General features: G+C 30.7%; 2 protein-coding genes across 3 annotated transcripts; both read right to left on the bottom strand.

Moving 5' to 3' along the window:
* On the bottom strand, positions 1-2,844 carry LOC128186613 (uncharacterized). The gene is made up of 2 exons (XM_052856438.1): positions 2,622-2,844; positions 1-1,159 (listed from the first exon to the last, which is right to left on the bottom strand). The coding sequence occupies exons 1-2, from the start codon at positions 2,842-2,844 to the stop codon at positions 897-899; spliced, it is 486 nt and encodes a 161-aa protein (XP_052712398.1). The 3' UTR covers positions 1-896.
* Positions 2,845-11,036: 8,192 nt separating this feature from the next.
* LOC128189869 (uncharacterized) lies at positions 11,037-23,864 on the bottom strand. 2 transcript variants are annotated; one of them, XM_052861649.1, is made up of 4 exons: positions 23,755-23,864; positions 15,709-15,828; positions 13,639-13,749; positions 11,037-11,399 (listed from the first exon to the last, which is right to left on the bottom strand). In XM_052861649.1, exons 1-4 carry the CDS (start codon positions 23,843-23,845, stop codon positions 11,314-11,316), a joined length of 408 nt encoding a protein of 135 aa, XP_052717609.1. In that variant the 5' UTR covers positions 23,846-23,864; the 3' UTR covers positions 11,037-11,313. The 2 variants fall into 2 exon arrangements, with proteins under 2 accessions (XP_052717609.1, XP_052717610.1); XM_052861650.1 differs by lacking the exon at positions 13,639-13,749.
* Between the last annotated feature and the right edge of the window lie 3,296 nt (positions 23,865-27,160).

Raw genomic sequence — 27,160 nt, 5'->3', positions numbered from 1 at the left:
CCTGCAGACGTAATGACTTTAAGGTTAACCTCCCTTGAGTTTCTCCATCACTAGATTATATAATAAAGTAATTATTTCTAATTTCGGTTATTACGGTGATTACAAAACGCACCAAATGGTGTGTGATCATGGTCGTAATAAAAAGCTACATTGCACAATATAAAATACTTCTTACTGACTTTTAAAAAAAATTAAAGTATAGATTCAGTCATTTTTTGTATTTCTGAAAAATGATGTGTTTGATTTTATTTTGATGTTTTGTCCTGTTTCAGAATTATGCACAAAATAAAAAATAGCATTTATTGACATTAGAATACCTAAACATTAAGAATTTATGAATATATACTTCATAAGACTTTCAAATGGGTATGTGTAGAAGTTATTTTGACACCGCTGCATTATTTTATGTTCGTGTAGATATTTTTATGAGGTTCAATGTAAAACAAAAGTTTGTACATGTATATGGATCGTTTTGAACCTGGTAACATCTGCTTTAATTAGCTTAATTAGTATCCTTTGCATTTTCACAACCGCGTACTTTGTCGCTCTCATCAAATAAACATATGGTAACTCAGTGATACATAGATGATACATGTACATAACTAAGAACCTCTAATTCAACAATGCTTGTCAAATTTCTAAAATTATTTTTTCAACAGCACAGATTGGAATTTTATAAATATTATCCATCACTAAGCTATGCAACGTCTGCATATGTTACACATAAGCTGTGATATTCATTTTATGATTCTATACGCCTTTTAAGTCCAGGTAATCTTCTGAAAAGTGAATATCAAAATACGTCGGATCAAGAGGCGAGAACAATACATGAAACGCTCTTTTAAAATTAGGAAGTTTTGATAACATTTTGAGTTAACATGACTGTTAATTTCAAATCAGCGTAAGTGACACGCGGTGAAGTCAAAACGTGGGGTACGTCTCCGACTTGAAAAGACAAGGACAAAAAAGATGATGGCACTGACACATGACAATATTATGATAGCAGCAATCAGAGTGTTAGAGAAAGCTTTACTCGTATTTTTCTCCAACTGGTCAGTTTGTGTGGTGTTCTGGACTCTGCTATAGACTCCAGTGGCCGTCACAGTGTTTGAGGGACTTTTTTTCGTCATATTTAAAGTCTGTGAAGTCATACCATTCCCTAAAAAAGAGAAAAAGATTCACTTTATTACAAAACGTACTGTGTACCTTATACTTTTTGTTCAATAGAAATGCACAAAAGAACGAAATAATGATCAAATTAATCGTTTTTGTTTTAGATTATAAAACATCAAAAAATAATTTCTTCCAAGCATAAAAATTTTAATCATAAAAAATTTTGATTGAATGATTGATCTTTTTATAATATTTTAAAATATCCGTTTTTTTCTTGTTAATTTTTATAAATCTTTTCTAAATTTCGGCGCCACAAGAAAGTTAAACATTTTTTCGACGACTGTTTAAACTTTTGGTTGCATATACATGTAAAGGTATCTTTGCAAGAACAAAAAATAAAAACAAGAAGACGCCATTTTTAGAACAATAATGTCTTTTATATTATTTACGACGTAAAAAATGTACATTTCTTGAAAATTTTAACTTCCGATTACTTGAACTTTGAAGAAAAAAAACAGGACATGGGCAGGACAACTCATTGTTCCTTTAGGTTCCAGAGATCTGGAATCAATTTAAAATCATTCAAATTAACATTTGTGTTTGAAATTTATCTCGGACAAAGATCAAGGTCGAGTTGAAAAAAAATATTGAAACTAAATCTTTTATCTTTTATGATATTTGTTTATACCACTTATATGAACAAATGTTGTCTTTACGAGCAATAAGCAGGGGTTTAATGTATAAACGGTTATTTAGGAACGTTCAAGGTCCATTGCGACTTATCTTTAATCATTTTTCATTTTTCCAATCTCTACAATGTGAAGATTTCCACTACGTAATTCAGGAGTAATACATGATACTCTTCTATAAGGATAGAAAGATTTCAGGGAAAAGAGGCTAACATTTATTTATAAGTGTTCAATTGACAGTGTGACATTTCCTATAATAAGGAAAATTTAAAGTATTCTACAAAATATTCTTCTTATAAATATTAATATTTACTCATAAATGGATGCCATTAAAAATAATCTTTTGAGCATTCATGGGTTATTTTGTTACGATATTTATTATGTCTTTTTCAAATACTCGTGTTTGTATGTTTTAATGTATGATAACATGACACAACATGAGAGTATCTATCTATAGTATTTCAAAAATTAAGGTCTGATTATATACTCTGAATTTATCGGCTTAAATACGTTTAAATGCAAATAAATAGAAGTCATTTTGATGGTAATTTCTCTAAAATTGAGAAACGTCTTTCGGCCTCTTGAATGTATTACGCAATCGACTTATATTTCATTACTTGTTCTAATAAACATTCCATATACATACCGGTATTTGATGTTTGATATAAACTATAAAAAATTCAAATGTAATTTGTCCGGATATGATTTAAAAGAATAATGACTCGCTCTTTCGTTCAATCTTTTCAATGTTTTTTTAAAGGATACTGGTAAATAACTACAATGCCATATATATAATGTATACAAAACTATTAAAATTACCGATATTGCAGTGGATTGTAAGATTCCCCGAGCAGCAGGACGTTGAATTTGTGTACAACACAACAGAGTCTGAGTTTGTCACGGTCATGTTGTACTGTCGTATATCTGTACAACCAGACCAGTCTACAGTTGTCACATTAACTGCTGTCCCAATATCAATATGAGAACATGAATTGCACGAATTCACGTAAGAGCAAATAAACATTTGAAAGACGATTTCCATTATATGTAAATGCTAGTAAAACAACTGCACTAAAGAACAAACAACAATGTAGAAAATATAATTTGAAAATGTTTCAAAACCCTGCTTGATGATTTTGAAGGATTGAAATATTTCTATGTTCCCGGAAGATAGGCAGAATCAGGATATGATCAATAAATGTATATGGACACTCGTGATATTTTGAACCGTCCTTGATGAAGGTCATTTATTATTTTCACATTTTTCTTTCTAAATGCAGGTATTGGCTTAGACCTCTTATCTACCAAGGCCGATAGTGGCCGCCACTCTAACGTTTAGTGTGTAATGTGTACAACGTTTTGACTGAAACTCGCTGACACATTACACCTAAAAGTAAAAGTGTACAAATTGTAGTGCCATTGCAAAATATTAAGTACACTGTTTGTTTGTGCACTTCAACACGTAATTCTATGGATGATGATAAACAATGTTTTGTTTTCTCTTCCAAAGGCCTGTCCTTTGATAATCAGTTGTCTACGTGCTGCATGGGGTGTTGAAACATTTGTATTCAATTCTGTCCCAAATAAAATAAAAAATTACAACTCACTTTATCTTTAAATAACATACAAATATATAAATAGTGCCTGTTTGGGAGGGTAACAGTGGAAATTGACACCCCGAGAAAACCATTGGTTTTCTCGGGGTGTCAATTTCCACTGTTATCCTCCCAAACAGGCACTTTTTATTTTGTTATACTGAATGTCTATATTTTAAAGAAAACACCACTGCTTTTAGATAGGAATAACGTATTAAATCATCAATAAAACCATATTTGCAAATTAAACGAGGTTAGCTGGTATAACTTTATAAGGTTGGTTGACAATGGTTTTCTCGCGGTGTCAATTTCAACTGTTATCCTCCCAAACAGGCACTTTTTATTTTGTTATACTGAATGTCTATATTTTAAAGAAAACACCACTGCTTTTAGATAGGAATAACGTAAATTCTAAGGCAAACCGTACGCAGTATTTAACATGAAAGTATAACAATACTATTTACTAATGTAATGATAAGTATTAACATACATATTTACAAAGGCCTTTAATAAAAATACTTATCCCCTTTAATCAAAAACGATATAACCAAAATAGATAAATTAGATTTTGATCATTTAATTATGTAGAATATGAACATAAATTATGTACTATGTATTTTATATAGTTATCTAAAATACATTGCTAATGTTTCCTTGATAATTCTAATATATTGTGCTCCCCATATATTCCTTATTGACAAATAGTTAAGTATGTACATATACATCTGTTTACCCCTCTTAATTATATAAAATATTTTTTTTATTCATATAAAGAATCGCTGGCTACTCGTTCTTGATTTAATTGGATAGAAAACGCTTGTAAATTGTATTTATGGTTTGCTTTGTCATTGCAATTTTTGATTTATCTCCCCTGCAGTTATGAATAAATCAGGAGATACACAGTTGTGATAAGAATTTACAATCAATTAATTATTTGATAAAGCGTTTGGTATCGTTTTAGTTAAAGTAGGCAATTGATTTTTAAGGCCTTAGCATAGCTGAAGCGCTATTTTGTCGCCAGATTTCTAAACATACTTCCACTTTCGTTTTCGCGTTTCCTATATACCGCCACCTACTGGCGGATGCTGGAGAAGTCGTACCCTGGAGAAGTCGTACTCTGGAAATATCATAACTATGCAGTAGGTAGAGCTTTATTATCTTCAAGTTATCCTGCATACAGATGCATTTGTTCTACCAGTATTAAATTAACAATAATTTTTATTTAAATGTCATTATTATATATCAGATACGGGTGGTCCAAAAGCCATATCATGATGATTTATTTCGAGAAATAAAAAGGATGTTATAGCGAGCGCAGCGAGGCGGCGCAAAGCGCCGCTCGCGTAGCGAGCTCCATAGACAACATGTACGAACGGAGGAAATTCGAGTTGAAATCTGCACATTGTTCAAAGAAAATTTTATGAGGCCACGTGAAAACGTTTCTACTATCCCAGTGATCCTTTGCGGTGCATAGCAACATGGTGGAACAGGAAGCGTTTCTGAGGAAAATTCTTACCTGTAAATCGCATACATCATTTGCATTTAACAATAAATAATCCTTTTAAAAACATTAAAGTAAACAACACATATGCTTACGTAAAAAACTGTACCTATGACGTCATTTCCTTCCCCGAATTTGTCCGACAATTTACGAAAATTGTCGAGCGCAAAAAGTTAAGTATGACGTCACAGTGATCTCGCGTTTTATATTCCCGCGATACATTTAGAGGTGGATCAAGCATCTGTACGGAATGTAACGTGTAGGAAGTACTCAGTAGGGAGTCACCAATACTGATACTTCGCTCGCTATTAACAGTGACTCTTTGGCTGATTAGTTTTGTTTTGATGATTTTTTTTTTGCTCAGTAAATACACATGCAAGTTCCATGCACATTGTATACGTTAGGTAGGTGACAAAAAATTATTAAAAAAGAAAAGTCTAATCGTTATTAGATCTACGTGTAGCCACGTCATTTTGAAATGAATAAATAAAAGAAAAAAATTAAACTGTTAAAATATCTTTAGTATTTGTTATAGTTGCATATGTGCATGGTCAATCGCGGCAAACCTTTCAATAATATTGGATATCACACACTAAAAAGAGGGGGAGGGCACATATGTCTACAACGCTTATATAGCGTACAAAAATTAAAAAGATTAAAAACAAAATTAATGTCACAGAGGAAAATAATTAAAACACCGGTAACAACAAGGAACAAAATGAGAAATAACACAGACACACAATTTATTGATTTTAATGATCATTATCAAAAGGTAAAGAAAAGAAAATTAAAAAACCGGCTTTGTGTTTATCAAAATATTTTAATAAGTCTGTTTAACATTTTACTAATGCTCAGTGGTAGTTTTTTGTTTAAGTGTATAAGCCTAGGAAGGGACCATAGGAATGAAAGTTTGATATCTTCCGGTTCCTTGCGGTGGTAAAAGTTTTCGAGACAAAGCCAAAGTTTTTTGGTTTAGATAAGTCCACGGGTTACATTTAACAATGATGACAGATGTATGGCTCCTTCTGCGCTCGCCCCAACGGTCACACCGTAAAACATATTATGAATTAAGTTGTGTTTTAGGTGTATAGTAATAATTAGAATAATTCTACAATATTAATAGATTTTTAGTGTTTTTAAATGTAATATGTGACATTTATGAACACCATGTTTTATATAAAAATGCAGAACTTTTTATACAAAATGTTTCGATTAACACCTTTTCCACCATAATTTGTGCTGCTTTTTATTAACAATATTTTAGGCTTCGTTTTCTGAATGCAATATTTCAGGAATATTTTTCTATCAATTTGCATTGATATGTAATGTTATAATTATCCAAAACCAATGATTTGAATATTATCTATAAAAAAAACATAACTGTCGAGTTACTTGAAATACTACAGTAAATATATGTAATAATCTTTATAAAGTTATACCAGCTAACCTCGTTTAATTTGCAAATAGGATTTTATTGATGATTTAATTTATGTGCAGTATGGACAAATTATACAGTAATAAAAAAAAACTTAGTAACAGTAAAAATTGAAAGTGATGTGTAAGATTCAAGATTGCTATGAATTAAGTATAACTATTAGATGTTTAAATGAATTCGCGTATTATGTGATAAGTGTACCCATTATATTGGTATAAAATGAAAATGAAACTTCTTTCCAATTTAATATTGCTTGATAACGTCGAAAATTATCTAAAAGTTGTCTAACTGTGTTCATTTTTTCTAAAAGAACCCGTACCCTATTACATGGGTACGAGGTTTCTTTAATACGACCTCTGATACGCTTGTGAAAACAATTCTTCCATCCAATGGCAACTTCTCGGGCCTTTCCGGCAGACCTTAATTGTATTTATTGCAGGTGTCACTATAGTATTAAAGTTTACTAAATATCCCTACCATAAATCCGCATCTTTAGATATAAGTTATAAATTCAAAATAAACTTCTGCGAGAATCCTTTTGGTATTTTTTAAAACAACACTTTTTCTACAATTTAGTAGCAAAAACACAGGTACATCCAGCAAGGCACGAGAGTTTGTTGGCGTCGAAGTTACACGTGTGCTTGAAAAGCACAAGACCACAAGCCAAGAACTTATTACCCCTCTTCCCATAAAAACAACACGCATCACAAAAAATGACCTAGCTCGCATTATTACAAAACGTGAATAGTTAGACATCTTACACAGGTTTTTTTTTCATCTCATAAAAAGGTAGCTCCTGTCGCAGGCGGAAATGGCCAAAATGCGAAGGAGAATTCGGGAATGGTTTTGCCTCAGCTAGGTTTTGACGTGAACCTACGGTGAAATACTGTTGTGACATTTGCATAGGCGTCCATGACATCATCCTTTTAATAAAACTTTAAAACACGATACTTTTGAGGTCTGATGAGATGTGAGTTAGATTTTATCAAATTCAACGATATACCCTAAAAATCACCCCCAGAAGAGACCGTCTAGTTGATGCTTAAATGAAAAAAAGCGACTCCATTTTGATATTTTAACATCCAGTAATGTTAATACATTAGGGGTTTTTGCATGGTGTATTGTAAAATAAGGCTGGACATATTGTTTGAATACCAAAGTTTATGTTTTGAAGAATAAGTAGCATTCCCTGCAAGGCAGATCTGTAATGCGATTACTATCATCTTATTTTTGTCAAAACTTCTTGGTTTTTTATTCTGCAATAATATTGGTATCGTAATTTACCACTGTATTATTTAGTCTTCATCAATTTTTTTTGGCTTGGAAGTTGTCAGATGTAAAAACAAAGAAAGAATGAAAATTATCAAATAAACATACTAAATAAATATTAATCATCATTTGATCGTTATTGGCGACAATCTTATTTTACTTTATTTTCTTCACAAGAAGCATGCACTCTGTAGCTCTGCTAAACAGTAGCGAAATCTGTTTAAAACTAACAAGCAATATCATTATAAAATTACTACAAAAGATCTCGATTTCCAGAAATTGCTAAAATTTTAAAACCAAGCATTTTTTTAAACATGATTTTAGGCAGATTGTTATATTGTAAATTGGAAAATTTGACTTTATAGTCAAATGGATAAATAATTCAATGCTTCAAAAATAAAGATACACTTACATTTATTGCGAAATGCTTTTATGATGATTTTTTAAAAAGTCATCAGCATTTTTTTTTCAGTGTAAAACGAAATCATACATTAATCATTTAAAAAATGTGCATTCTATAACTGAGGTCATCCAAATTCTACATCATTTCAGAATTCTGAGTAAGTGCATTTTTCTCAATAACGAACAATATGATTCTTTACATGTATTTTCATATCAATCGACATATTTTTAACACTTTTTTCCCGGTCTAGCGCTTTTCAGTACTTTCAGTACTTTGATTCTTGGTGGGAAAAGATATTACGCTCAGCTTCGTTGAAAACGGGTTTCTCATTGCCTATAATTGATGATACATCTTTGACCTCTTACCTTTACCAAGCACACAAATTGATAGTAATCTTGCATTGAAATTCCTCATAACATGTAATCAAAATTACTCGAAGAAATAAAATGAACGTTACAATACAATTATACGTTTTATAATCTAAAATTTGACAGGTAGTGTATTTCCAAATATGGCGTCACTTAGATTTAAACACAAAAATGAAAAGCATCTCCACCATGTTTTATGTCACGAAGGAACGGCTAGGAAAATCATTTAATTTTTAACTACAACAAAATGTTTAGAAAAACGGTGTACGCTGTTTCTGTCATATCTGATTTATAGCATATATTTCATTGCCTATATATAGTCAATTACCACATCGTTTGTTTATAGGGTCATCTCAACGTTTGTTAATTTTTAACATCGGACCCTATGGGATTTTGCATGAAATGTATAAATTTTGCACATTTTATTTTCATTTTTTTTTCAAACTTCTGCACTAAGGATTTTTTTCCCCTGTTCTACATATGTAGGTTATTGTTAGAAAACATCAAATGACCAAATAAAACCTCCTGGTTTGTTCCAAGGGTTTAATCAAAGTTTTATTTACATGCCCAATTTCTTAGAAGTTGTCGGATAATGACTATTTTATTTTATTTGACGTATTTATTTATTTTTTTTTTTTTTTGCTTGATTATCTTTAAATTTTATTTTCCGTTTACTTTCTGTAATACGATACATGTTCTTTACATGCGTTTATTTACAACCAGGAACATATTACAACTAAAAAAATGTCTCGCGTGACGCGATTTCAAAGTTTGCAAACCCTTTGACTCTTTGCTACAAATAATGCACGTCGCCTTAGTCTTTTCAACAGAAATTACAGATGAATGATGTTTTTAAATGTAGAAGGAATTTTACGAGGCGTTCGAACACTATTATTATTCACCGTACATTCAACTGAACTCTTCCGTATTAACAGCTGCATCATTTGTATAAAGGAACGTACTTGATGCTAAGATAACAAGGAGACGGATTGAAAATTCTAACTGACCCACCTCCATTTGTTCTAATCTATAAACCTTCCTCCTGCATTTTTGGCATAAATGTCACCAATGCACAAGTTCTTTGCAAAGAACGAACTGCATTTACTTTGTATAACTTCTCTCACGATTGTACCATTTCCAAAGCGTGCTTCCGGTTGATTGCTTCTACATGTACTGAAGCATATACTTTTTCCATCGATATCTTTAATCAAAAGCAAATTTGCATTTAAGGAAGAAAATTGAAATTAAATATACAAAATGCACAAATCTGCATAAAAAAGAAAAGGTGTTTATAAATGCCGTTAATTCTGAAAAGGAAAAGTATGCCCACAGATGGAATCGAACCAGAGTACAAAAAAATCATGTGTTACATATTTAGCGGTTTAATCTATACAGAGCTATACCGAACTTACACAATTCGGTGTAAATATAGATAACTATGATATAAATTTGTAAACATAGTTTTTGTCGGGTTTTTTTTTGCTAAAGTCGACACCAGGACCACGGTACCCCTAAAAAATTCTATCTTAATTGATTCCTTTGACAAATCCTATCAAAATATCGAATTATCAAATTATCTTCGATATTTTTAGGGGCAAGTCGGTCCTGAAGGAATCTAAGCCAAAAACATGCATAGATATACCATTTTACTGAGAAAATGCTAGTTTGGCAAATTTGAAGATAAATAATAAAATTGCAAGGGCGATATGATAGGTTCAAATTGCAAATTCGAAAACTTTAGAAATATGTACGATATAAAATACCCCAAAAAACTTTTTTTTTTAAATGATTTTTTCCGGGAAAGCCATCTTCCCTATATGTCAATTTAATCGTTATTTCCAATAGATACTTTCTGCACAGGTCTCGGGTAGAATGCAGGTCTAAATCAAAATCAAACTGTTTAAAAAGTATTCTTTTATTGGTATCAAACTAATTCGCTTTGTCATTCACTAAGATCAAACTGTGTCTGACGTCTGACAAAGATTAAAGATTTTTTCAAATCCTATTTGTCTTTAATTTTAAAGTTACATTCAGATTGATCATACTAGCACGTTTCTGCAGCAAAATTAAATTTTACAAAATACAGCTCATATTGCTTTCAATCTATATACTACGGCAAATCTTGGAATGTCAAAATACGAAATAGATGTTTTTTGTTAAAACATCAAGTCTCAGGTTTTTTGGCTTGCATTACTTGAAAATATTTACGTCATCTTTTATACATCGATATGAACACGACAAAGTATTTTATCACTTTCATTAAGTGTTCCAATTTGAATATTTTATAAAACGTTTGAAAATTTACAAGCTCTAGTCCCCCTTATAAATCATGGAAATCGTTGTGTTTTTTTTTTTATTTTGATGTCCATTTTCTTGTTATTTTTTAGAAAACACTATCTTGGTCGAGGATAAGAAACTAATGACTAAATAGATTATCTGTAATTTAAAAAATGCCAAAAAAATTGTTGGATTTTTAGAGATCATATGCATTGCTTATGTTGTTTCTTTCCTACTTACTCTCTAAAAAATTTTATATCAAGTATTAATGTAGATCCATTCTTCGTCCATTATTATCCTGCATTCTTACTCAAGGTACATAGTTGTTATCAATGATTCATATCTCTAAGATGAGAACCTGGTTAGTTTCAAAATTATTGTTCAAACTTTTAATTTTAATAAGCAATGGAACATGTTCAAAACAAATACCATCAATACATCATAAATATTAAAAACAATTAGTGTCAAATACTGCTTTTGTATATACATATTCGATATTTAGTTTTAATGTTCAAATAAATAATTTTTAAGACTTTCAAAAACAAAGAAAAAAAGAATGACAGCAGTTACACATGACAATATAATGATGGCCATTGTGATTTTAGAATACGAGTTGCACTTGTTTGTATCTTTTCTCTCAGAATTGCCCCTCTTCGTCATACTCTAAGATCTGGTTACTGCGCCTGTTGCCCATACATTGTTTAAGAAACTATAATTGGTCGTTGTAAGGGCGTGTGTTTTTCCATTTCCTGAAAATAGTTTACATATTGTAAAAAGAACAGTTTACAATTATAATTCTTATAATTAAGATCATTCCTCAAACATATCAAAAAGGGGTTACTTATTTGTTTCTGGATATATATACTTTTTATCTCAAGAGTATAGATTTGTAGACTTGGGGAAAGCTTAAGTCAAGATGATCAACGAAATCACAATGTCATACAGTAAGACCTTAAAAACTAAAAACATTTTGTAGTAGCTTTTTTGAAATTTGGATTTTTCAAAGGAACGAAACATCTCTTTAAGGAAGGAGTCTTCTCGTTATCAAACATACTTCTTAAAATAAGAAATTCATGAAATTTTGACTCAGTAAAACAGATCATATTACCAAATGACTCTATCGGTTTAATCAAATTTGACCTTCTTGTTTTTGCACAAAGGTTAGGTCAAGGTCACTACATTCTTTCCAACTAAACGGATGATGAAAATAAATGTAGTTCTTTGCAGTAAAGTAGAAAACATCTGTGTAAGATATGACTATTCTATTCTGCAATAAAATAATAGAACATCAGAATGTCTATTAGCATATACTACTTAAAGCCCCAAGTTCGGGGGAATTTAATGCAGCCACTGTATGACACACACTGCTTGTTTTAAACTCAATTTAATTGATTTGTTATCAGAATCTGTCACCTAGCATTAGATTCAGCTGTATATAGAGCAGCTGAGTTGCAGAGCCATCAGCTCAGCACTGCTGGTATATCACTGACTTTCATTGATAAAGACCAATTGCTAACTTTTTATGTAAAATTTCTCAAATTAATACAATTAATTAACAATAGCAATTATTTATCACAGCAAATAAACCATATTTACATAATATTCAGTCATCATTATCACTCTCAGAGTCCGAGTCTGAACTATTTACTTACTTACATCTTTAATATCTTGAAGGTTTTGCGGACAAGGTTGTTTTAAAATTAGTATGGTCAAGGTATCCAAACCCACTTCGTGTTCCTTACCTTGGACACAAGTGGGAATAAATTTCAACATATTCTTGTTATTTCATTCAGTAATGCTGTAGCTTTTTAGGCAGAGCATCACTGCAGAGTCATAAATCTGACTGGATTGTAACCTTTTGTTGACAGCAGACCCTGATGAAAAAAGTTTCTCCCATGGGAGAAAAACTGGGGCTTTAATTGAAATAAATATTGAAACTGAAATCGATATGGCTTAGCCCCCATTTCCTCTAATTTTCTTAAATTTTGAAGATATTTTGATTATTTTTTTATGTTTCCAATATTAAGATATTTCTGATTTTTACATATTGGGAAAACTTTATATAAAGATATAAATTGACAGAAAAGCTAATACATGTATATTGACCATTTAATAAGAGAGAAAAATTGATTTTAGTGATTTTTTCAAACAGATCAATGTATAGAACGGGCACTTTATAAAGCTTATAAAATGTTATTTGATAGGCAAATCTTATTTTAAAAACAAATTCTGAAACTCAAGTATCATTTTACTAGTTCACATTAGTTAACAAATGCAACATTAATGTTATTGTTTTAAAAATGCTAAAACAATAACATTAATCTAAATCAATTCTGAATTGCGAAACATGTGATATTTTCCTACGCTAATATTCTGCCCAAAATATAGTCCTTGTTAGATTCTAAACATTGATTACTTTTTCTATGCCAAGTTGTATGATAGTAAAAGAGAAAGAAAAATATACTATTCATATTTTATTTCATCTTCATCTAATGAACAATTAATCAAATTTACGTTTGACAAGTCGAAAACCGGAAAAGACTCCTTCCCTATGTAAGTGTAGGCTAAAAGGTTATCAAACTGTCAATGTATTTCAGACTGCTGTCTATTCGATTATATAAAGTAAGTAATATCATTTGAATCATACTAAAGGAGAGAAGAATATTTCCTACTTTAAAGCAAATATGGTCAGAGTTTAGAGTGTAAGCTATTGTTAACAAATATTTTTAGAATTTCTTTCCAGTTATTTAAATTTTACTTGTGTTTGAACTGTTATTATAAGTAAGACAAGTACATGTACCTTTTCGTAAAACAGGAAATGATATATATAAACAGGTACCAATATAATTTACTTAAGCAATGTTCTGCATGATTTTATAAAGATATTTACGTGAACCCACTGAAGTCTTGTACCAAACTGATCCTATACAAATAGGAAATAAATATTGAACACCAAATTCGAAAACGTGTAAAATATATTTTGCTTACCTCTATTGTAATATATGTAAAATGCAAGATTTCCCAAGCAACAATTTGTAGAATTTCTGTTCAACACAACCGAGTCTGAGTTTGTCACTGTCTTGTTGTTCTGTAATATATCTGTACAACCGGGCCAGTCTTCAGTTGACACATATACTACTGTCTTAATCACGACGTAAGATCACGAATTGCACCAATTCAAGTAAGAGCAAATAAACATTTGAATGATCATATCCATTACATGTTAAAAAAATAGTGTGAAATACAATTGCAAACGTTACAACAACTGTCTGGTCATTTTTTATGAAGCTTGATTAACTTTGCAATGTGTATAAATATATATATATATATATATATATATATATATATATATATATATATATATATATATATATATATATATATATATTTATTTATTTATTTATATATATATATATATATATATATATATATATATATATATATATATATATATATATATATATATATATATATATATATAGAGTATATATATACAGTAGAAGTGTATAATCATTACGTAAAATCTTATATAACTGTTAGCACCTGGCTCTTTGGCTGGCTGATTTCCAACATGGTAGAAATGCTTTCAGCTGCACATGACATATTAGGTATATATACAACATGTGAATTTATCTAGTATGGTGAGAAATAAAAGTGAATTTGGTTTTCGTCATTCTTGTAGCCCAAGGTACTCGCGATGCCTTGAGGTACAAGGTACTCGCGTGTTTTTCCTACTTTAATATTACTTCCTGCAGGCTTAATGATTCAGAGGTTAACCTCCCTTGCGTTTCTCCATCACTAGATTATTTAATAAATGTCCGACTCGCTGAGTATGGTACTTTTCGATGACTGAATTCTTGTGTTACATTTTGAAAATTCTAAACAACTCTCAGAAATTAAAACAAAAGCTCTCAACATACACAAATTGCATTTTCCTTTTACAACTTAAAACTATACACATGAAAGATTTTTGCAGGATAACTAATATAACATTTTATTTGCTGTTGATAAAGAACCTTGCAGAGTAATCTACAAAAAGATTCCAACGGTAATAATACATTGTGTGTTTCTAAACATTAAACAATTATTTTGTCAACACATATGTTGCTGTTTCGATTTAGAGTGTGATTACAAAACGCACCAAATGGTGTGTGAGCATGGTCGTAATAAAAAGCTGCATCGCACAATATAAAGTACTTCTTATTGACATTTTAAAAAAATAATTTAAGGTATAGATTCAGTCATTTTTTGTATTGCTCAAAAGTAATGTTTTTGATTTTATTTTGATGTTTTGTCCTGTTTCAAAATAATGCACAAAATAAAAAATAGCATCTATTGGCATCAGAATACCCAAACATTAAGAATATATGAATAAATACCTTATAAGACTTTCAAACGCGTATTTGTAGCAATTATTTTGACACCACTGCATCATTTTTTTTTCTTGTAGATATTTTTATGAGGTTCAATGTAAAACAAAAATTTGTACGTGTATATGGATCGTTTTGAACTGGTCACATCTGCTTTAATTAGCTTAATTGGTATCGTTTGCATTTATCACAACAACATACTTTGTCGCTCTCATCAAATAAACATATGGTAACTCAGTGTTACATAGATGATGCATGTACATAACTAAAAACCTTTAATCCACCAAAGCTAGTCAAATTTCTAAAATTATTTTTTCAACAGCACAGATTGAAATTTTAAAAATATTATCCATCACTAAGCTATGCAACGTATGCATATGTTACAACATAAGCTGTGATATTCATTTTATGATGCTATACGGCTTTTAAGTCCATATAATCTTCTGAAGAGTGAATACAAAATTACGTCGGATCAAGTAGAGAGAACAATACATGAAACGCTCTTTCAAGATAAGGAAGTTTTGTTAACATGTTGAGTTAACATGACAGTGAATTTCAAATCAGCGTAAGTGACACGCAGTGATGTCAAATGTGGGGTACGTCTTAGATTTAAAAAGACAAGGGCAGGGAAGATGATGGTACTGACACAGGGCAATATAATAAGCAAGTAAAGCGTTAGAATAAATACCTTTCTCCAACTGGTCAGTTAGTGTGGTCTTCTTGGCACTGCTATCTACTCCAGTGGCCATGACAGGGTTTGAGGAACTTTTGTTCATCATAGTTAACGTTAGTGTAGCCATACCATTCCCTAAACGTATTTAAAGATTCACTGTATTATTACACGTACTGTGTACATTTTATTTTTTGTTCAATAGAAATCCATAAAAAAGTATGAAATAATGATTAAAAAATCGTTTTTGTTTTAAATTATAAAACATCAAAAATACAATTCTTCAAAACATTAAAACTTTTATCATAAATAATTTTGAATGATTAAAATTTTCATAATACATGTATATTAAACGCTCCGATTTTTTTTCTCGATAATTTTAATGTGTCTTTTTTATATCTCAGCGTCACAGGAAAAAATATTTCTCAACATCCTAACTGTTCGAATATCTTGAGATAAACCTTTTGGTTACTTATTAATGTAAAGGTATTTTTGCAAAGAAAAAAAACCCCCAAAAACGTGAAGACAGCAAAAAGATGTCTTACCGGTGTAGCGAAGAATATTGACCCGGGTTGAAAATTGACCCGGGGGTTATTTTTCAACGTTGAATATTGACCCGGGGGGTCATTTTTCAACGTTGAAGATTGAGACCAAAATCGTGAAATTTATACCCGGGGTCATTTTTCAACGGTATGAGAAAGATTTTTCTAAACTCTGATAACCTCGACCCGTTGAAAATTGATCCTGTTGAGAATTGACCCAAACCTCAGAGTTTTGATCTGAACTGGAACTTACTCTACACGGTTTAAATGTACAATCATGCACATATTTAAACGTTTCAGTTTTAAAATGTACGTACTGTCCGATACATATGCGGACGTGGCTAATTTCTTTTAGGCTGATATGTCCAATTAATCATTTAGTTATTAGATTGAAAATATGATATCCATTTATTATTACAATCCTATGTATAAAAGCTAAGAAGATGACCGTTTGCTTCGGAATGGAGCAGGCGAGTAGGGCTAGAATACTTTTTGACATAGATGACATTGTTTTCATTCCCTCATGTGACAGAATTTAAAGTTTAAACTTGTCACAATCTCTGATAAATATATCTAACAAACATATTGCCCGCTATCGTCACTTTTAAGGCAATTCAACAGAGCTCTATTCGACAGACACCTGACGTTATATATTTTTCTAATAATTGAAAATATATAACCTCTATACTGCTTTATTGGGTAAAGGGTATATATATTTATATCAAGACGAAAGGATATAATGTCAGATACCTTGGCTTAATTTGAAGACGTCAGAATATTTCACTAACAAAATAATAAATGATTGGTTGTCATATTTTTATCCTTTTTCATATTTACTGGGGTTTTTTTATACATCATATACATAACTTTTTTGATTTTTTACGACTTAAAAATAATTTTTCATAAACTTGTCTGATTAACTTTATTGAAGCACCATCCAATTTTCTGCATATACAGTCATGGTTCTTCTTAAAAATGCAATTTATTTCTATTATTTTGAGTTTTCAATTCTATTATTTACCTGAAAAACAGGCAACTGACGTAATATATTTTCTCAAAATTAAAAACATATACCCTCTACAGCAAAAATGTTATCAATTAAAAAAAAAAAGTAGGTTTGCAACTAAATATACAGTCGGAGGATTGTTGATCTAATTATATTAATGGTATATACATGACAAAGTATGCGAAAAGTATACAACTGATAGATATGTTGTTTGGAGCAGCTGTATCAAGGAAAAATCCGAAGTGCTTAAACATGTTCAAATTGAAGCAGCCAGGACAGTGACAGGGATCAGAGTTAATTCTTCTAAAATAATTTTGTATAGTGAGCTTAATTTGGAAACCTTGCAATCTCGAAGGGATAACCATAAACTAATTATATTCTACAAGAATATAAATGGTTTAGCACCACAAGATATATTAGATTGAATTCAATCATATTTTCTTACTGAACATGCATATAATCATAGATCGAATTAGCTGTAAATTATGGAATAATCTTGATGCAGAAAAGAAAATTTCATCAACTTTATCTTTCTTTTTAGTCAAAACTTAAAAAACAAAATATACCTAGAGCTTACAAACCTTTCAGTTAAGACAATAGGAAATATTATTTTACGTCAATTACGGAATAAAGCTAGTAAAACTTACTTATTTAAGGATTTTTTTTCTGATGTGAGTCGATGTTTATACTGTGGGTCTGAATCTGAAGGAAATGTGATTTTTCCCCTTGATATCCAAGATACACTCAACAAAGAGACGAACTTTTTAAACAACTTATTGACATTAGTGTACCATTTTATATGAATTATATATTTTATGGTATTTCTGATTTTTCATATAAATAAAATTGTAAAATTGTTTCCCATGTTTATACTTATATTAGATCTCCAAAGCGTTTTTGATTCTCTTAAGGTACACTGTTTTAACCTATTTAAGTATAATAACAGTCCTGTATATTTACTTAATATACAGTTCCCTTTTATTTAATGTTCTTTTTAAATGGGCTGGATCATGAAAATCTCATTCTTATGTTTGTATCTCTGCAGGTATAAATGAAGGTGATATGTTTGTTAATATAGGTGTGAGTGAACATGTCTACCAACAATATGTCATACAATCATATATGATAATATTCAGATAATTATTTAATATTCAAGTACCTCGTGTCTTATATACCATAATGTACACATTTAACACGTTTAAATTAAATTAATAATGTAGGTGACTGTGATAGGAAGGTCAACCATTTACTCCAACGCTGCTGTATGATCTTCTTCTACTTATTTCTATTCAAAAAATGCAATTTACCAATTTATTGACGAAAACAATTACTGTTAGTAAATTTATGATACATTTTTGTGATCAAAGCAATCTAGAAACTTTTAAGCAAACTTCTATTGTCACCCTGTACAAAAATTAGGTTGCTAACTTGCTACAGATTCCATGAAGCAGAATTGTTAATGCCTAGAAAAATTAGCGATTTGATGATATTTAGTTACATCAAAAGTTATTCTAACGGAACAAACAGAACACCAAAAATCGGCTTTCAAGATATAGTTACTACAGCATTGTTCATGAATGAGTACAATCATGTTAGCATATTATCATTTTGTAAACTGTTATTGGCTGGATGGGTGTGAATACAAAATTCAGATAGTCACAGTTTTAACAAACTGAGTGGCACCCACACAAAACACAAAAATCTCAATATGACATACTGTAATTTTTTTATTTACACCCACTTAGAAAATTTACAATGAACAATATCAAAGTTTCAATTTACTGGGTGAACGTAAAACCAAAATTAAATTATATGACGTATTGTAATTTTTCAAAATTATTTATATTTGTACACTTCTCCAGCAAATAAAAAAAAAGAGTTTTACTGAATTGAATATTTTAACGTGTAACCATGTATACTAATATTATTAAAATACATATATTTCTTTTTAAAATATATAGATATCACACACAGCAATTATACGCAAAAAGTTTATTATGAATAAAATAGTTATTACATGTACACATTTAAAAGGATACTATGTAAATTCAAAAAATAAAGTCTCATTTTAATCCCCCCCCCCCTCCGTTGAAACATGTGAACATGTAATTCTAAAGAATAGATATATAAAAACTAATAATTTTTAATTAAATAAACTCATGTTATAATATTGATTCGTTAATTTGTGATTATTTGCTATTGAATTTTGAACCGGTTTCATGATCAAAATTCCTAGATGCGGGTCAATTTTCAACGGATTAGGGTCTTTCTTCAACACCTTTGGTCTCAATATTCAACGTGGAAAAATGGTCCCAGGGTCAATTTTCAACCCAGGTCAAAATTCTTCGTTACACCGGTCTTTTATATTATATTAGACGTGAAAAAATGTAAATCTCAAGAAAATTATCTTAAACTTCTGATTCCTTTAAATTTGAAAAAAAAAATGGAACATGGACCAGACAACTCCTAGTTCTTTTATGTTCCAGAGATATGGAAGCAATTTAAAATCATTAAAGTTTTTTAAATTTGTCTTTGAAATTTATCCAGAACAAAAATCAAGGTCGGATTGAAATAGAAAATTATTGAAACTAATTTTCTTATCTTTTATGACATTGGTTTATGCCACTTGTGTGAACACATGTTGTCTCTAAGAGCGATACCTAGGGTTTTAATGCATAAAGGGTTAGTTAAGAAAGTTTAAGGTCAGATGCAACTATCTTCTATTATTTGCCATTTTACCTAATCTCCGTAATGTGAAGATAATATATGATATCATTTCTATTTGGATAGCAAGATTTAACGGAAAATACACACTAACTAAGGCCTTCAATTTTATTTAAAATTTGCCATAATAAGGAAAACACAAAATATTCTATAAAATATTTTACAATTTTTTTTATATTTTCTTATGAAGGAACCCAACTGAAAATCTCTTTTGCGCTGAATGGGTTATTCTGGTATCATAAAGACTGAACGTATGTAGTAGTATTTCTGTAACAATATTAATTATGACTTTCAAATACCAATCGTGCTTGTGTGTTTATAAAGAAGATAACATGATACAAAATGAAACTCTCCATCTATATTATCTCAAAAATTGTTTTGGTAATATAATTTAAATGTTTGGCTTCAATATCTTTAAATACCAAGAAATTGGAATAAATCTTAATGGTAATATATCTAAAATTGAGCAACGTCTTTTGGCCTCTTAAATGGAATACGCCATCGCCTTATATTTCATCAGTTATTCTTATAAACTATATATACATATTTGATGTTCGATATAAACTATAAAAAAAAATTGACCTTTGCCCCGATATGATTTTAAAAAATAATCACTAAGTCATCTTTTCAATGTTTTCATAAAAATCTTACCAATGTTTCTATAAAAAAAAAGTTACAAGGAAATAATAACAATGCCCATTTACTTTAAGTTTTGATTTTGTAGAAATTGTTATTTCTATGAGGGGTAATCGGATGATTTTGTCAGTTGTAAATATTTAAAGTATGGAAGGCATATACCCAAAACCTGTTTTTATCTATTTTTCATTAAACATTGCTACGAGGATAAAAAAAAAACTATATTCAGAACAATGTTCAAAGATATTTAACAAAATAGTAGAAACCCCTTTTCCTCTGTAATACGCATTTAATCATATGTAAATATGTATACAGTACTATTAAAATTACCGATATTGTAGTAGATTGTAAGATTTCCCGAGCAGCAGGTCGTAGAATTTCAACACAACAACACAACAGAGTCTGAGTTTGTCACGGCCATGTTGAACTGTCGTGTATCAGTACAACCGGACCAGTCTACAGTTGACACATCTAATGCTGTCTCAATTTTGACATTAGAACACAAACGGCACCAATTCATGTAATTGCAAATAAGCATTTGCATGATCATATCCATTATATGTATATAAGAGTGAAAGCCAATTGCAAACGTTACAACAACTGGCTAGTCATTTTTACCAAGCTTAATGAACTTAGGCATTACAGTATATATCAATGTTACAATGCACCCGGAAGTGTGCCAAATTCGGACCATTATCAATGTACTTGGACGATCCTAATAAGGGCACATGTAAATTTAACAAATAAACTTAGGTTCCGTTATATATAACATTGGTGAGTTCAATTAGGAGCTTGATTTTTTCAATTTGAATTTTTGATAGTTTAAATGTATAAAAATGTGTATATTACACTCAATCAAAAATTGTCTTTCGCTATTAAGTTCCAAGCTATATACAAATATCACAATTCTATGTTCTGTAAGCAAGACTTGTGCCACGTTTATGTTTAAAAATAGGTCGCTGAACAGAAATACCAAACGTAAAGCAAAATTTATGTGATAACTATTAAACCACTACAAACTGTCAATGTTGTTCATAATTAGAGCTTCCAAATAGAAAAATAAGAAGTCTCAGACTGGGTTAAACGAAGGCATTAGAAAAATACAGTTACTTATGTAAACAATACGACTCGAGTCTTTGATATATAACAAAAACTTGTACACTCTTACTTGCCAGTAACTTGAAAAGCTTTCTAGTAAAAAAAAAAATCTTGTTAAATGGAAAAAGACACATCCATACGATAAACATTTATTCTGATGGAATACTTTATAATTAAATCCTGCGTTATCGAGGTTCAGGAATTGACTGACTCTTTCTCTGATAGGAAGAACCCTGAAAATTCACGGGGTTTTTTGTGGGTTTTTTTTTTTTTGCTTTTGTTTTTTTTTATATAAGTTTTCAGGAGTAAGCTCCTGTGTTTTAACGACAATAACCCATTAATCGAGTTATGAATTTGTTGTAGTGGATTGTAAGATTTTCCCAGCAGCAGGTCGTTGAATTTTTGTACAACACAGAGTCTGAGTTTGTCACTGTCATGTTGTGCTGTCTTGTATATGTATAACCGGACCAGTCTACAGTTGACACATTCACTGCTGTATCAATTTGGACGTTAGAACACGGACTGCACTAATTAATGTAAGAGCAAAGAAGTATTTGAATGCTTAATTCCATTATTTCTAGATGCTAGCAAAACAATTGCACTAAAGAGCAAACAACAAAGTAATACATATAACTTGACAATCTTTTAAAACCCTGCTTGGTGATTATAAAGCATTGAAATATTTCTATATTCCCGGAAGATAGGTCAGAATCAGGATATGTTTGATAAAAATAAATGCACACTCGTGATATTTTGAAACTGCATTTGATGATAGTTAGTTATCATTTTCACATTTTTCTCACTTATTGCAGGTATTGGCAGAAAACCTCTACGATCGCTGATACCAAATTCTTGTGTTACATTTTGAAAGTTCTAAACAACTCTCAGAAATTAAAAAAAAAAGCTCACAACATACACAACTTTCATTTTCCTTTTAAAACTTAAAACTATACACATGAAAGATTGTTGCAGGACAACTAATATAACATTTTATTTGCTGTTGAAAAAAAACCTTGCAGAGTAATTTAAAAACAGATTCTAACGGTAATAATACATTGTGTGTTTCTAATCATTAAAACAATTATTTTGTCAACACACATGTTGCTGTTTCGAGTTAGAGTGTGATTACAAAACGCACCAAATGGTGTGTGAGCATGGTCGTAATAAAAAGCTGCATCGCACAATATAAAATACTTCTTATTGACATTTTTAAAAAATAATTTAAGGTATAGATTCAGTCATTTTTTGTATTGCTCAAAAGTAATGTTTTTGATTTTATTTTGATGTTTTGTCCTGTTTCAAAATAATGCACAAAATAAAAAACAGCATCTATTGACATTAGAATACCCAAACATTAAGAATACATGAATAAACACCTCACAAGACTTTCAAACGCGTATTTGTAGCAATTATTTTGACACCACTGCATCATTTTTTTTTCTTGTAGATATTTTTTTATGAGGTTCAATGTAAAACAAAAGTTTGTACGTGTATATGGATCGTTTTGAACCTGGTAACATCTGCTTTAATTAGCTAAATTGGTATCGTTTGCATTTTTCACAACAGCATACTTGTCGCTCTCATCAAATAAACATATGGTAAATCAGTGTTACATAGATGATGCATGTACATAACTAAGAACCTTTAATCCACCAATGCTAGTCAAATTTCTAAAATTATTTTTTCAACAGCACAGATTGGAATTTTAAAAATATTATCCATCACTAAGCTATGCAACGTACGCATATGTTACAACATAAGCTGTGATATTCATTTTATGATGCTATACGGCTTTTAAGTCCATATAATCTTCTGAAGAGTGAATACAAAATTACGTCGGATCAAGTAGAGAGAACAATACATGAAACGCTCTTTCAAGATAAGGAAGTTTTGTTAACATGTTGAGTTAACCTGACAGTGAATTTCAAATCAGCGTAAGTGACACGCAGTGATGTCAAGCGTGGGGTACGTCTTAGAATGAAAAAGACAAAAGGCAAGAAAGATGATGGTACTGACACCGGGCAATATAATAAGCAACCACAGTGTTAGAATAAATACCTTTCTCCAACTGGTCAGTTTGTGTGGTGTTCTTGGCACTGCTATCTACTCCAGTGGCCATGACAGGATTTGAGGAACTTTTGTTCGTCATAGTTAAAGTCAGTGTAGTCATACCATTCCCTAAACGTATTTAAAGATTCGCTCTATCATTACACGTACTGTGTACATTTTATTTTGTGTCAATAGAAATCCATAAAAAAGTATGAAATAATGATTAAAAAATCGTTTTTGTTTTAAATTATAAAACATCAAAAATACAATTCTTCAAAACATTAACAGTTTTATCATAAATAATTTTGAATGAATAGAATTTTCATAATACATGTATATTAAATGCTCCGATTTTTTTCTCTCGATAATTTTCATGAATCTTTTTTATATCTCAGCGTCACAGGAAAAAATATTTCTCAACATCCTAACTGTTCGAATATCTTGAGATAAACCTTTTGGTTACTAATTAATGTAAAGGTATTTTTGCAAAGAAAAAAACCAAAAAACGTGAAGACACCAATGTTACAGCAAAAAGATGTCTTACCGGTCTTTTCTATTATATTAGACGTGAAAAAATGTAAATCTCAAGAAAATTACCTTAAACTTCTGATTCCTTTAAATTTAAAAAAAAATTTGGAACATGGACCAGACATCTCCTAGTTCTTTTATGTTCCAGAGATATGGAAGCAACTTAAAATCATTAAAGTTTTTGAAATTTGTCTTTGAAATTTATCCAGAACAAAAATCAAGGTCGGATTGATAAAGAAATCGTTCCATGTGACCACATAAGTCGAAAGCAAAGTCTGAAAGTCGATTGAAAATCTGAAGTACGTTTGACTTTCAATTGACTCTCTGGTCAGAACCGTGACGTCACAATGACATTTTACCGTTCAGAAAAAATATTCAAAAGGTTTTATTGATTGAAAATCGATTTTAAATCGTATCGTGTGACCACCTCAACAATCGACTTCAATCGATTTACCTAAGCAAGTCGATGGAAAATTGAGTGAAAAATCGCATTGTGTGACCGCACCTTTAGAATTTCTTTTTAGAGCGCTTTCCAATAGTTTCACCTACACCCGTGTTTTTAAAAACAAACAAAAACATACATAAAAATCAGGAAACAAAATAATTATTGTAGATCTTGATCGAAAATGTTTGTACTAATAGGATAAAATTTTTGATTACAGAATTCATATATAAACGTGTGAAATATATTTTGCTTACCGAGACTGTAGTGGATTGTAAGATTTCCCGAGCAGCAGGACGTTGAATTTCTGTACAACACAACAGAGTCTGAGTTGGTCACGGTCATGTTGTACTGAATTCTAGCTGTACAACCAGACCAGTCTACAGTTGACACATTTACTGCTGTCTCAATTTGGACATTAGAACACGAACTGCACCAATTCACGTAAGGGCAAAGAAACATTTGAATAACCATATCCATTCCATGTACATAAGAGTGAAAGACACTTGTAAACGTTACAACAACTGGCTGGTCATTTTTTACCAAGCTTGATGAACTTCGGCATTGCAGTATATATCAATGTTACAATGCACCCGGAAGTATGCCAAATTGGGATGATTATCAATGTACTTGGACGATCCTCATAAGAGCTAATTGTAAATTTAACAAGTAAACTTAGGTTCCGTTATAAATGACATTGGTGAGTTCAATTAGGAGCTTGATTTTTTCCATTTGAATTTTGATAATTTAAATGTATAAAAATGTGTATCTCAATCAATCAAAAAATGTCTTTCTATATTTAGTTCCAAGCTATATACAAATATCACAATTCTATGTTCTGTAAGCAAGGCTTGTGCCATGTTTATGTTTAAAAATAGGTCGCTGAACAGAAAATACCAAACGTAAAGCAAAATTTTATGTGATAACTATTTAACCACTACAAACTGTTGATGTTGTTGATTTAGAGCTTCCAAATAGAAATCAAAGTACTGAAGTACTGTCGGGAGTTGATTTTATTGATTATTATCAATTTTAGAATTAACGATATGTTATTTTTCCTGGCAAGTAGTTTTTAATCTGTATTTGAATTTCGCACATTTTTATAATATGAATTCTCGAACTTTTCCGACAAGAATTTCGAGAGAACCCCGTATGATACACGTTGTGTAATATTTAAAGATAGAATTAATTCCATCAAACTGTTTATCAGTAATCGAAATGTTTCTAATAATTGTACACGTCTGGATCCAAGCAACTCTAGTCTCGTTCAACCAGACGCTCGGCTGTCTCCGTTAATATCCGTCAACCAAGAGAGGTTCTCTGCTTGTCGGAGATTTACGGAGACCGCCGAGCGTCTGGTCGAATGAGACTATAATTATTTAGCTATGGCGTAGGAATACATGTAACTACAAAAAACAATTAAATTGTTCGTACCATATAAAATCTGACTATTTTCAAGGTATCTATAAATACGTTTCCTTTGAAAAACAATGGTACAGCATACAGTACACCGAATTTATCTATTATTTTCAAGATCTACGTCTTGTCAGCGGTGATGATTCGTGCTCAGGTCCAAACACTGTTTCACTTTCGGATTGCCAGAGTAACTGCATAGGAGAGTTGATTAAAATCAACTCCCAAAAAGAAGTCTCAGACTGGTTTAAACGAAGGTATTAGAAAAATACAGTTAGGCCTACTTATGTAAACAAAAATACGACTCGAGTCTTTAATATAAACAATGTAACAAAAACTTGTACACTCTTACTTGCCTGTAACTTGACAAGTTACATTTGGATTTTGGTTATCAATTGTAAAAACAAAGTAAAGCTTTCTAGTAGAAACACTCTTGTTAAATGAAAACGAAACATCCATACGATAAACATTTATTCTGATGGAGTACTTATAATTAAATCCTGCGTTATCGAGATTCAGGAATGGACTGACTTTTACGATAATATTGAATCAAGTCTTGCTATTATAGGAAGAACCCTGAAACGTCACGTTTTTTGTTGTTGTTTTGTTTTGTTTTTGGGAATGAGTTTCAGGAGTAAGGTTTTAAAAACTCATTCTTAGAAAACGCGTTGTATTCTTTTAGATACTATTTTTTACAATGAAATTTTATACATACTACATGTTCATAAATTGCACTACAATACACATCCATGAGCGTTTGCGTTCACTGAAATGTTGAAATTGCCGATATCAAGCTCCTGTGTTTCAACGACAATGACCCATCACTCGTGTTATGAGTCTGTTAAGATATTCTGTGTTTAACAACAACAGCTTCTTTCACACCACCAATAACGGTAACTCCAATCAATGGCTTTATTATTTTAAAAAGGTTCTTTATTAAACTTATTCAATGTTTATTCTTTATCATTAAAATTGTCATTGAATAGTTTCATCAGCTTAGAAAATCCATACAAATGCGATACTACAAAAGAA

The sequence above is a fragment of the Crassostrea angulata genome, chromosome 6 (assembly GCF_025612915.1).
Source record: "Crassostrea angulata isolate pt1a10 chromosome 6, ASM2561291v2, whole genome shotgun sequence".
Classification (NCBI taxonomy): Eukaryota; Metazoa; Mollusca; class Bivalvia; order Ostreida; family Ostreidae; genus Magallana; species Magallana angulata.
This window is presented reverse-complemented; position numbering and strand designations above follow the sequence as displayed.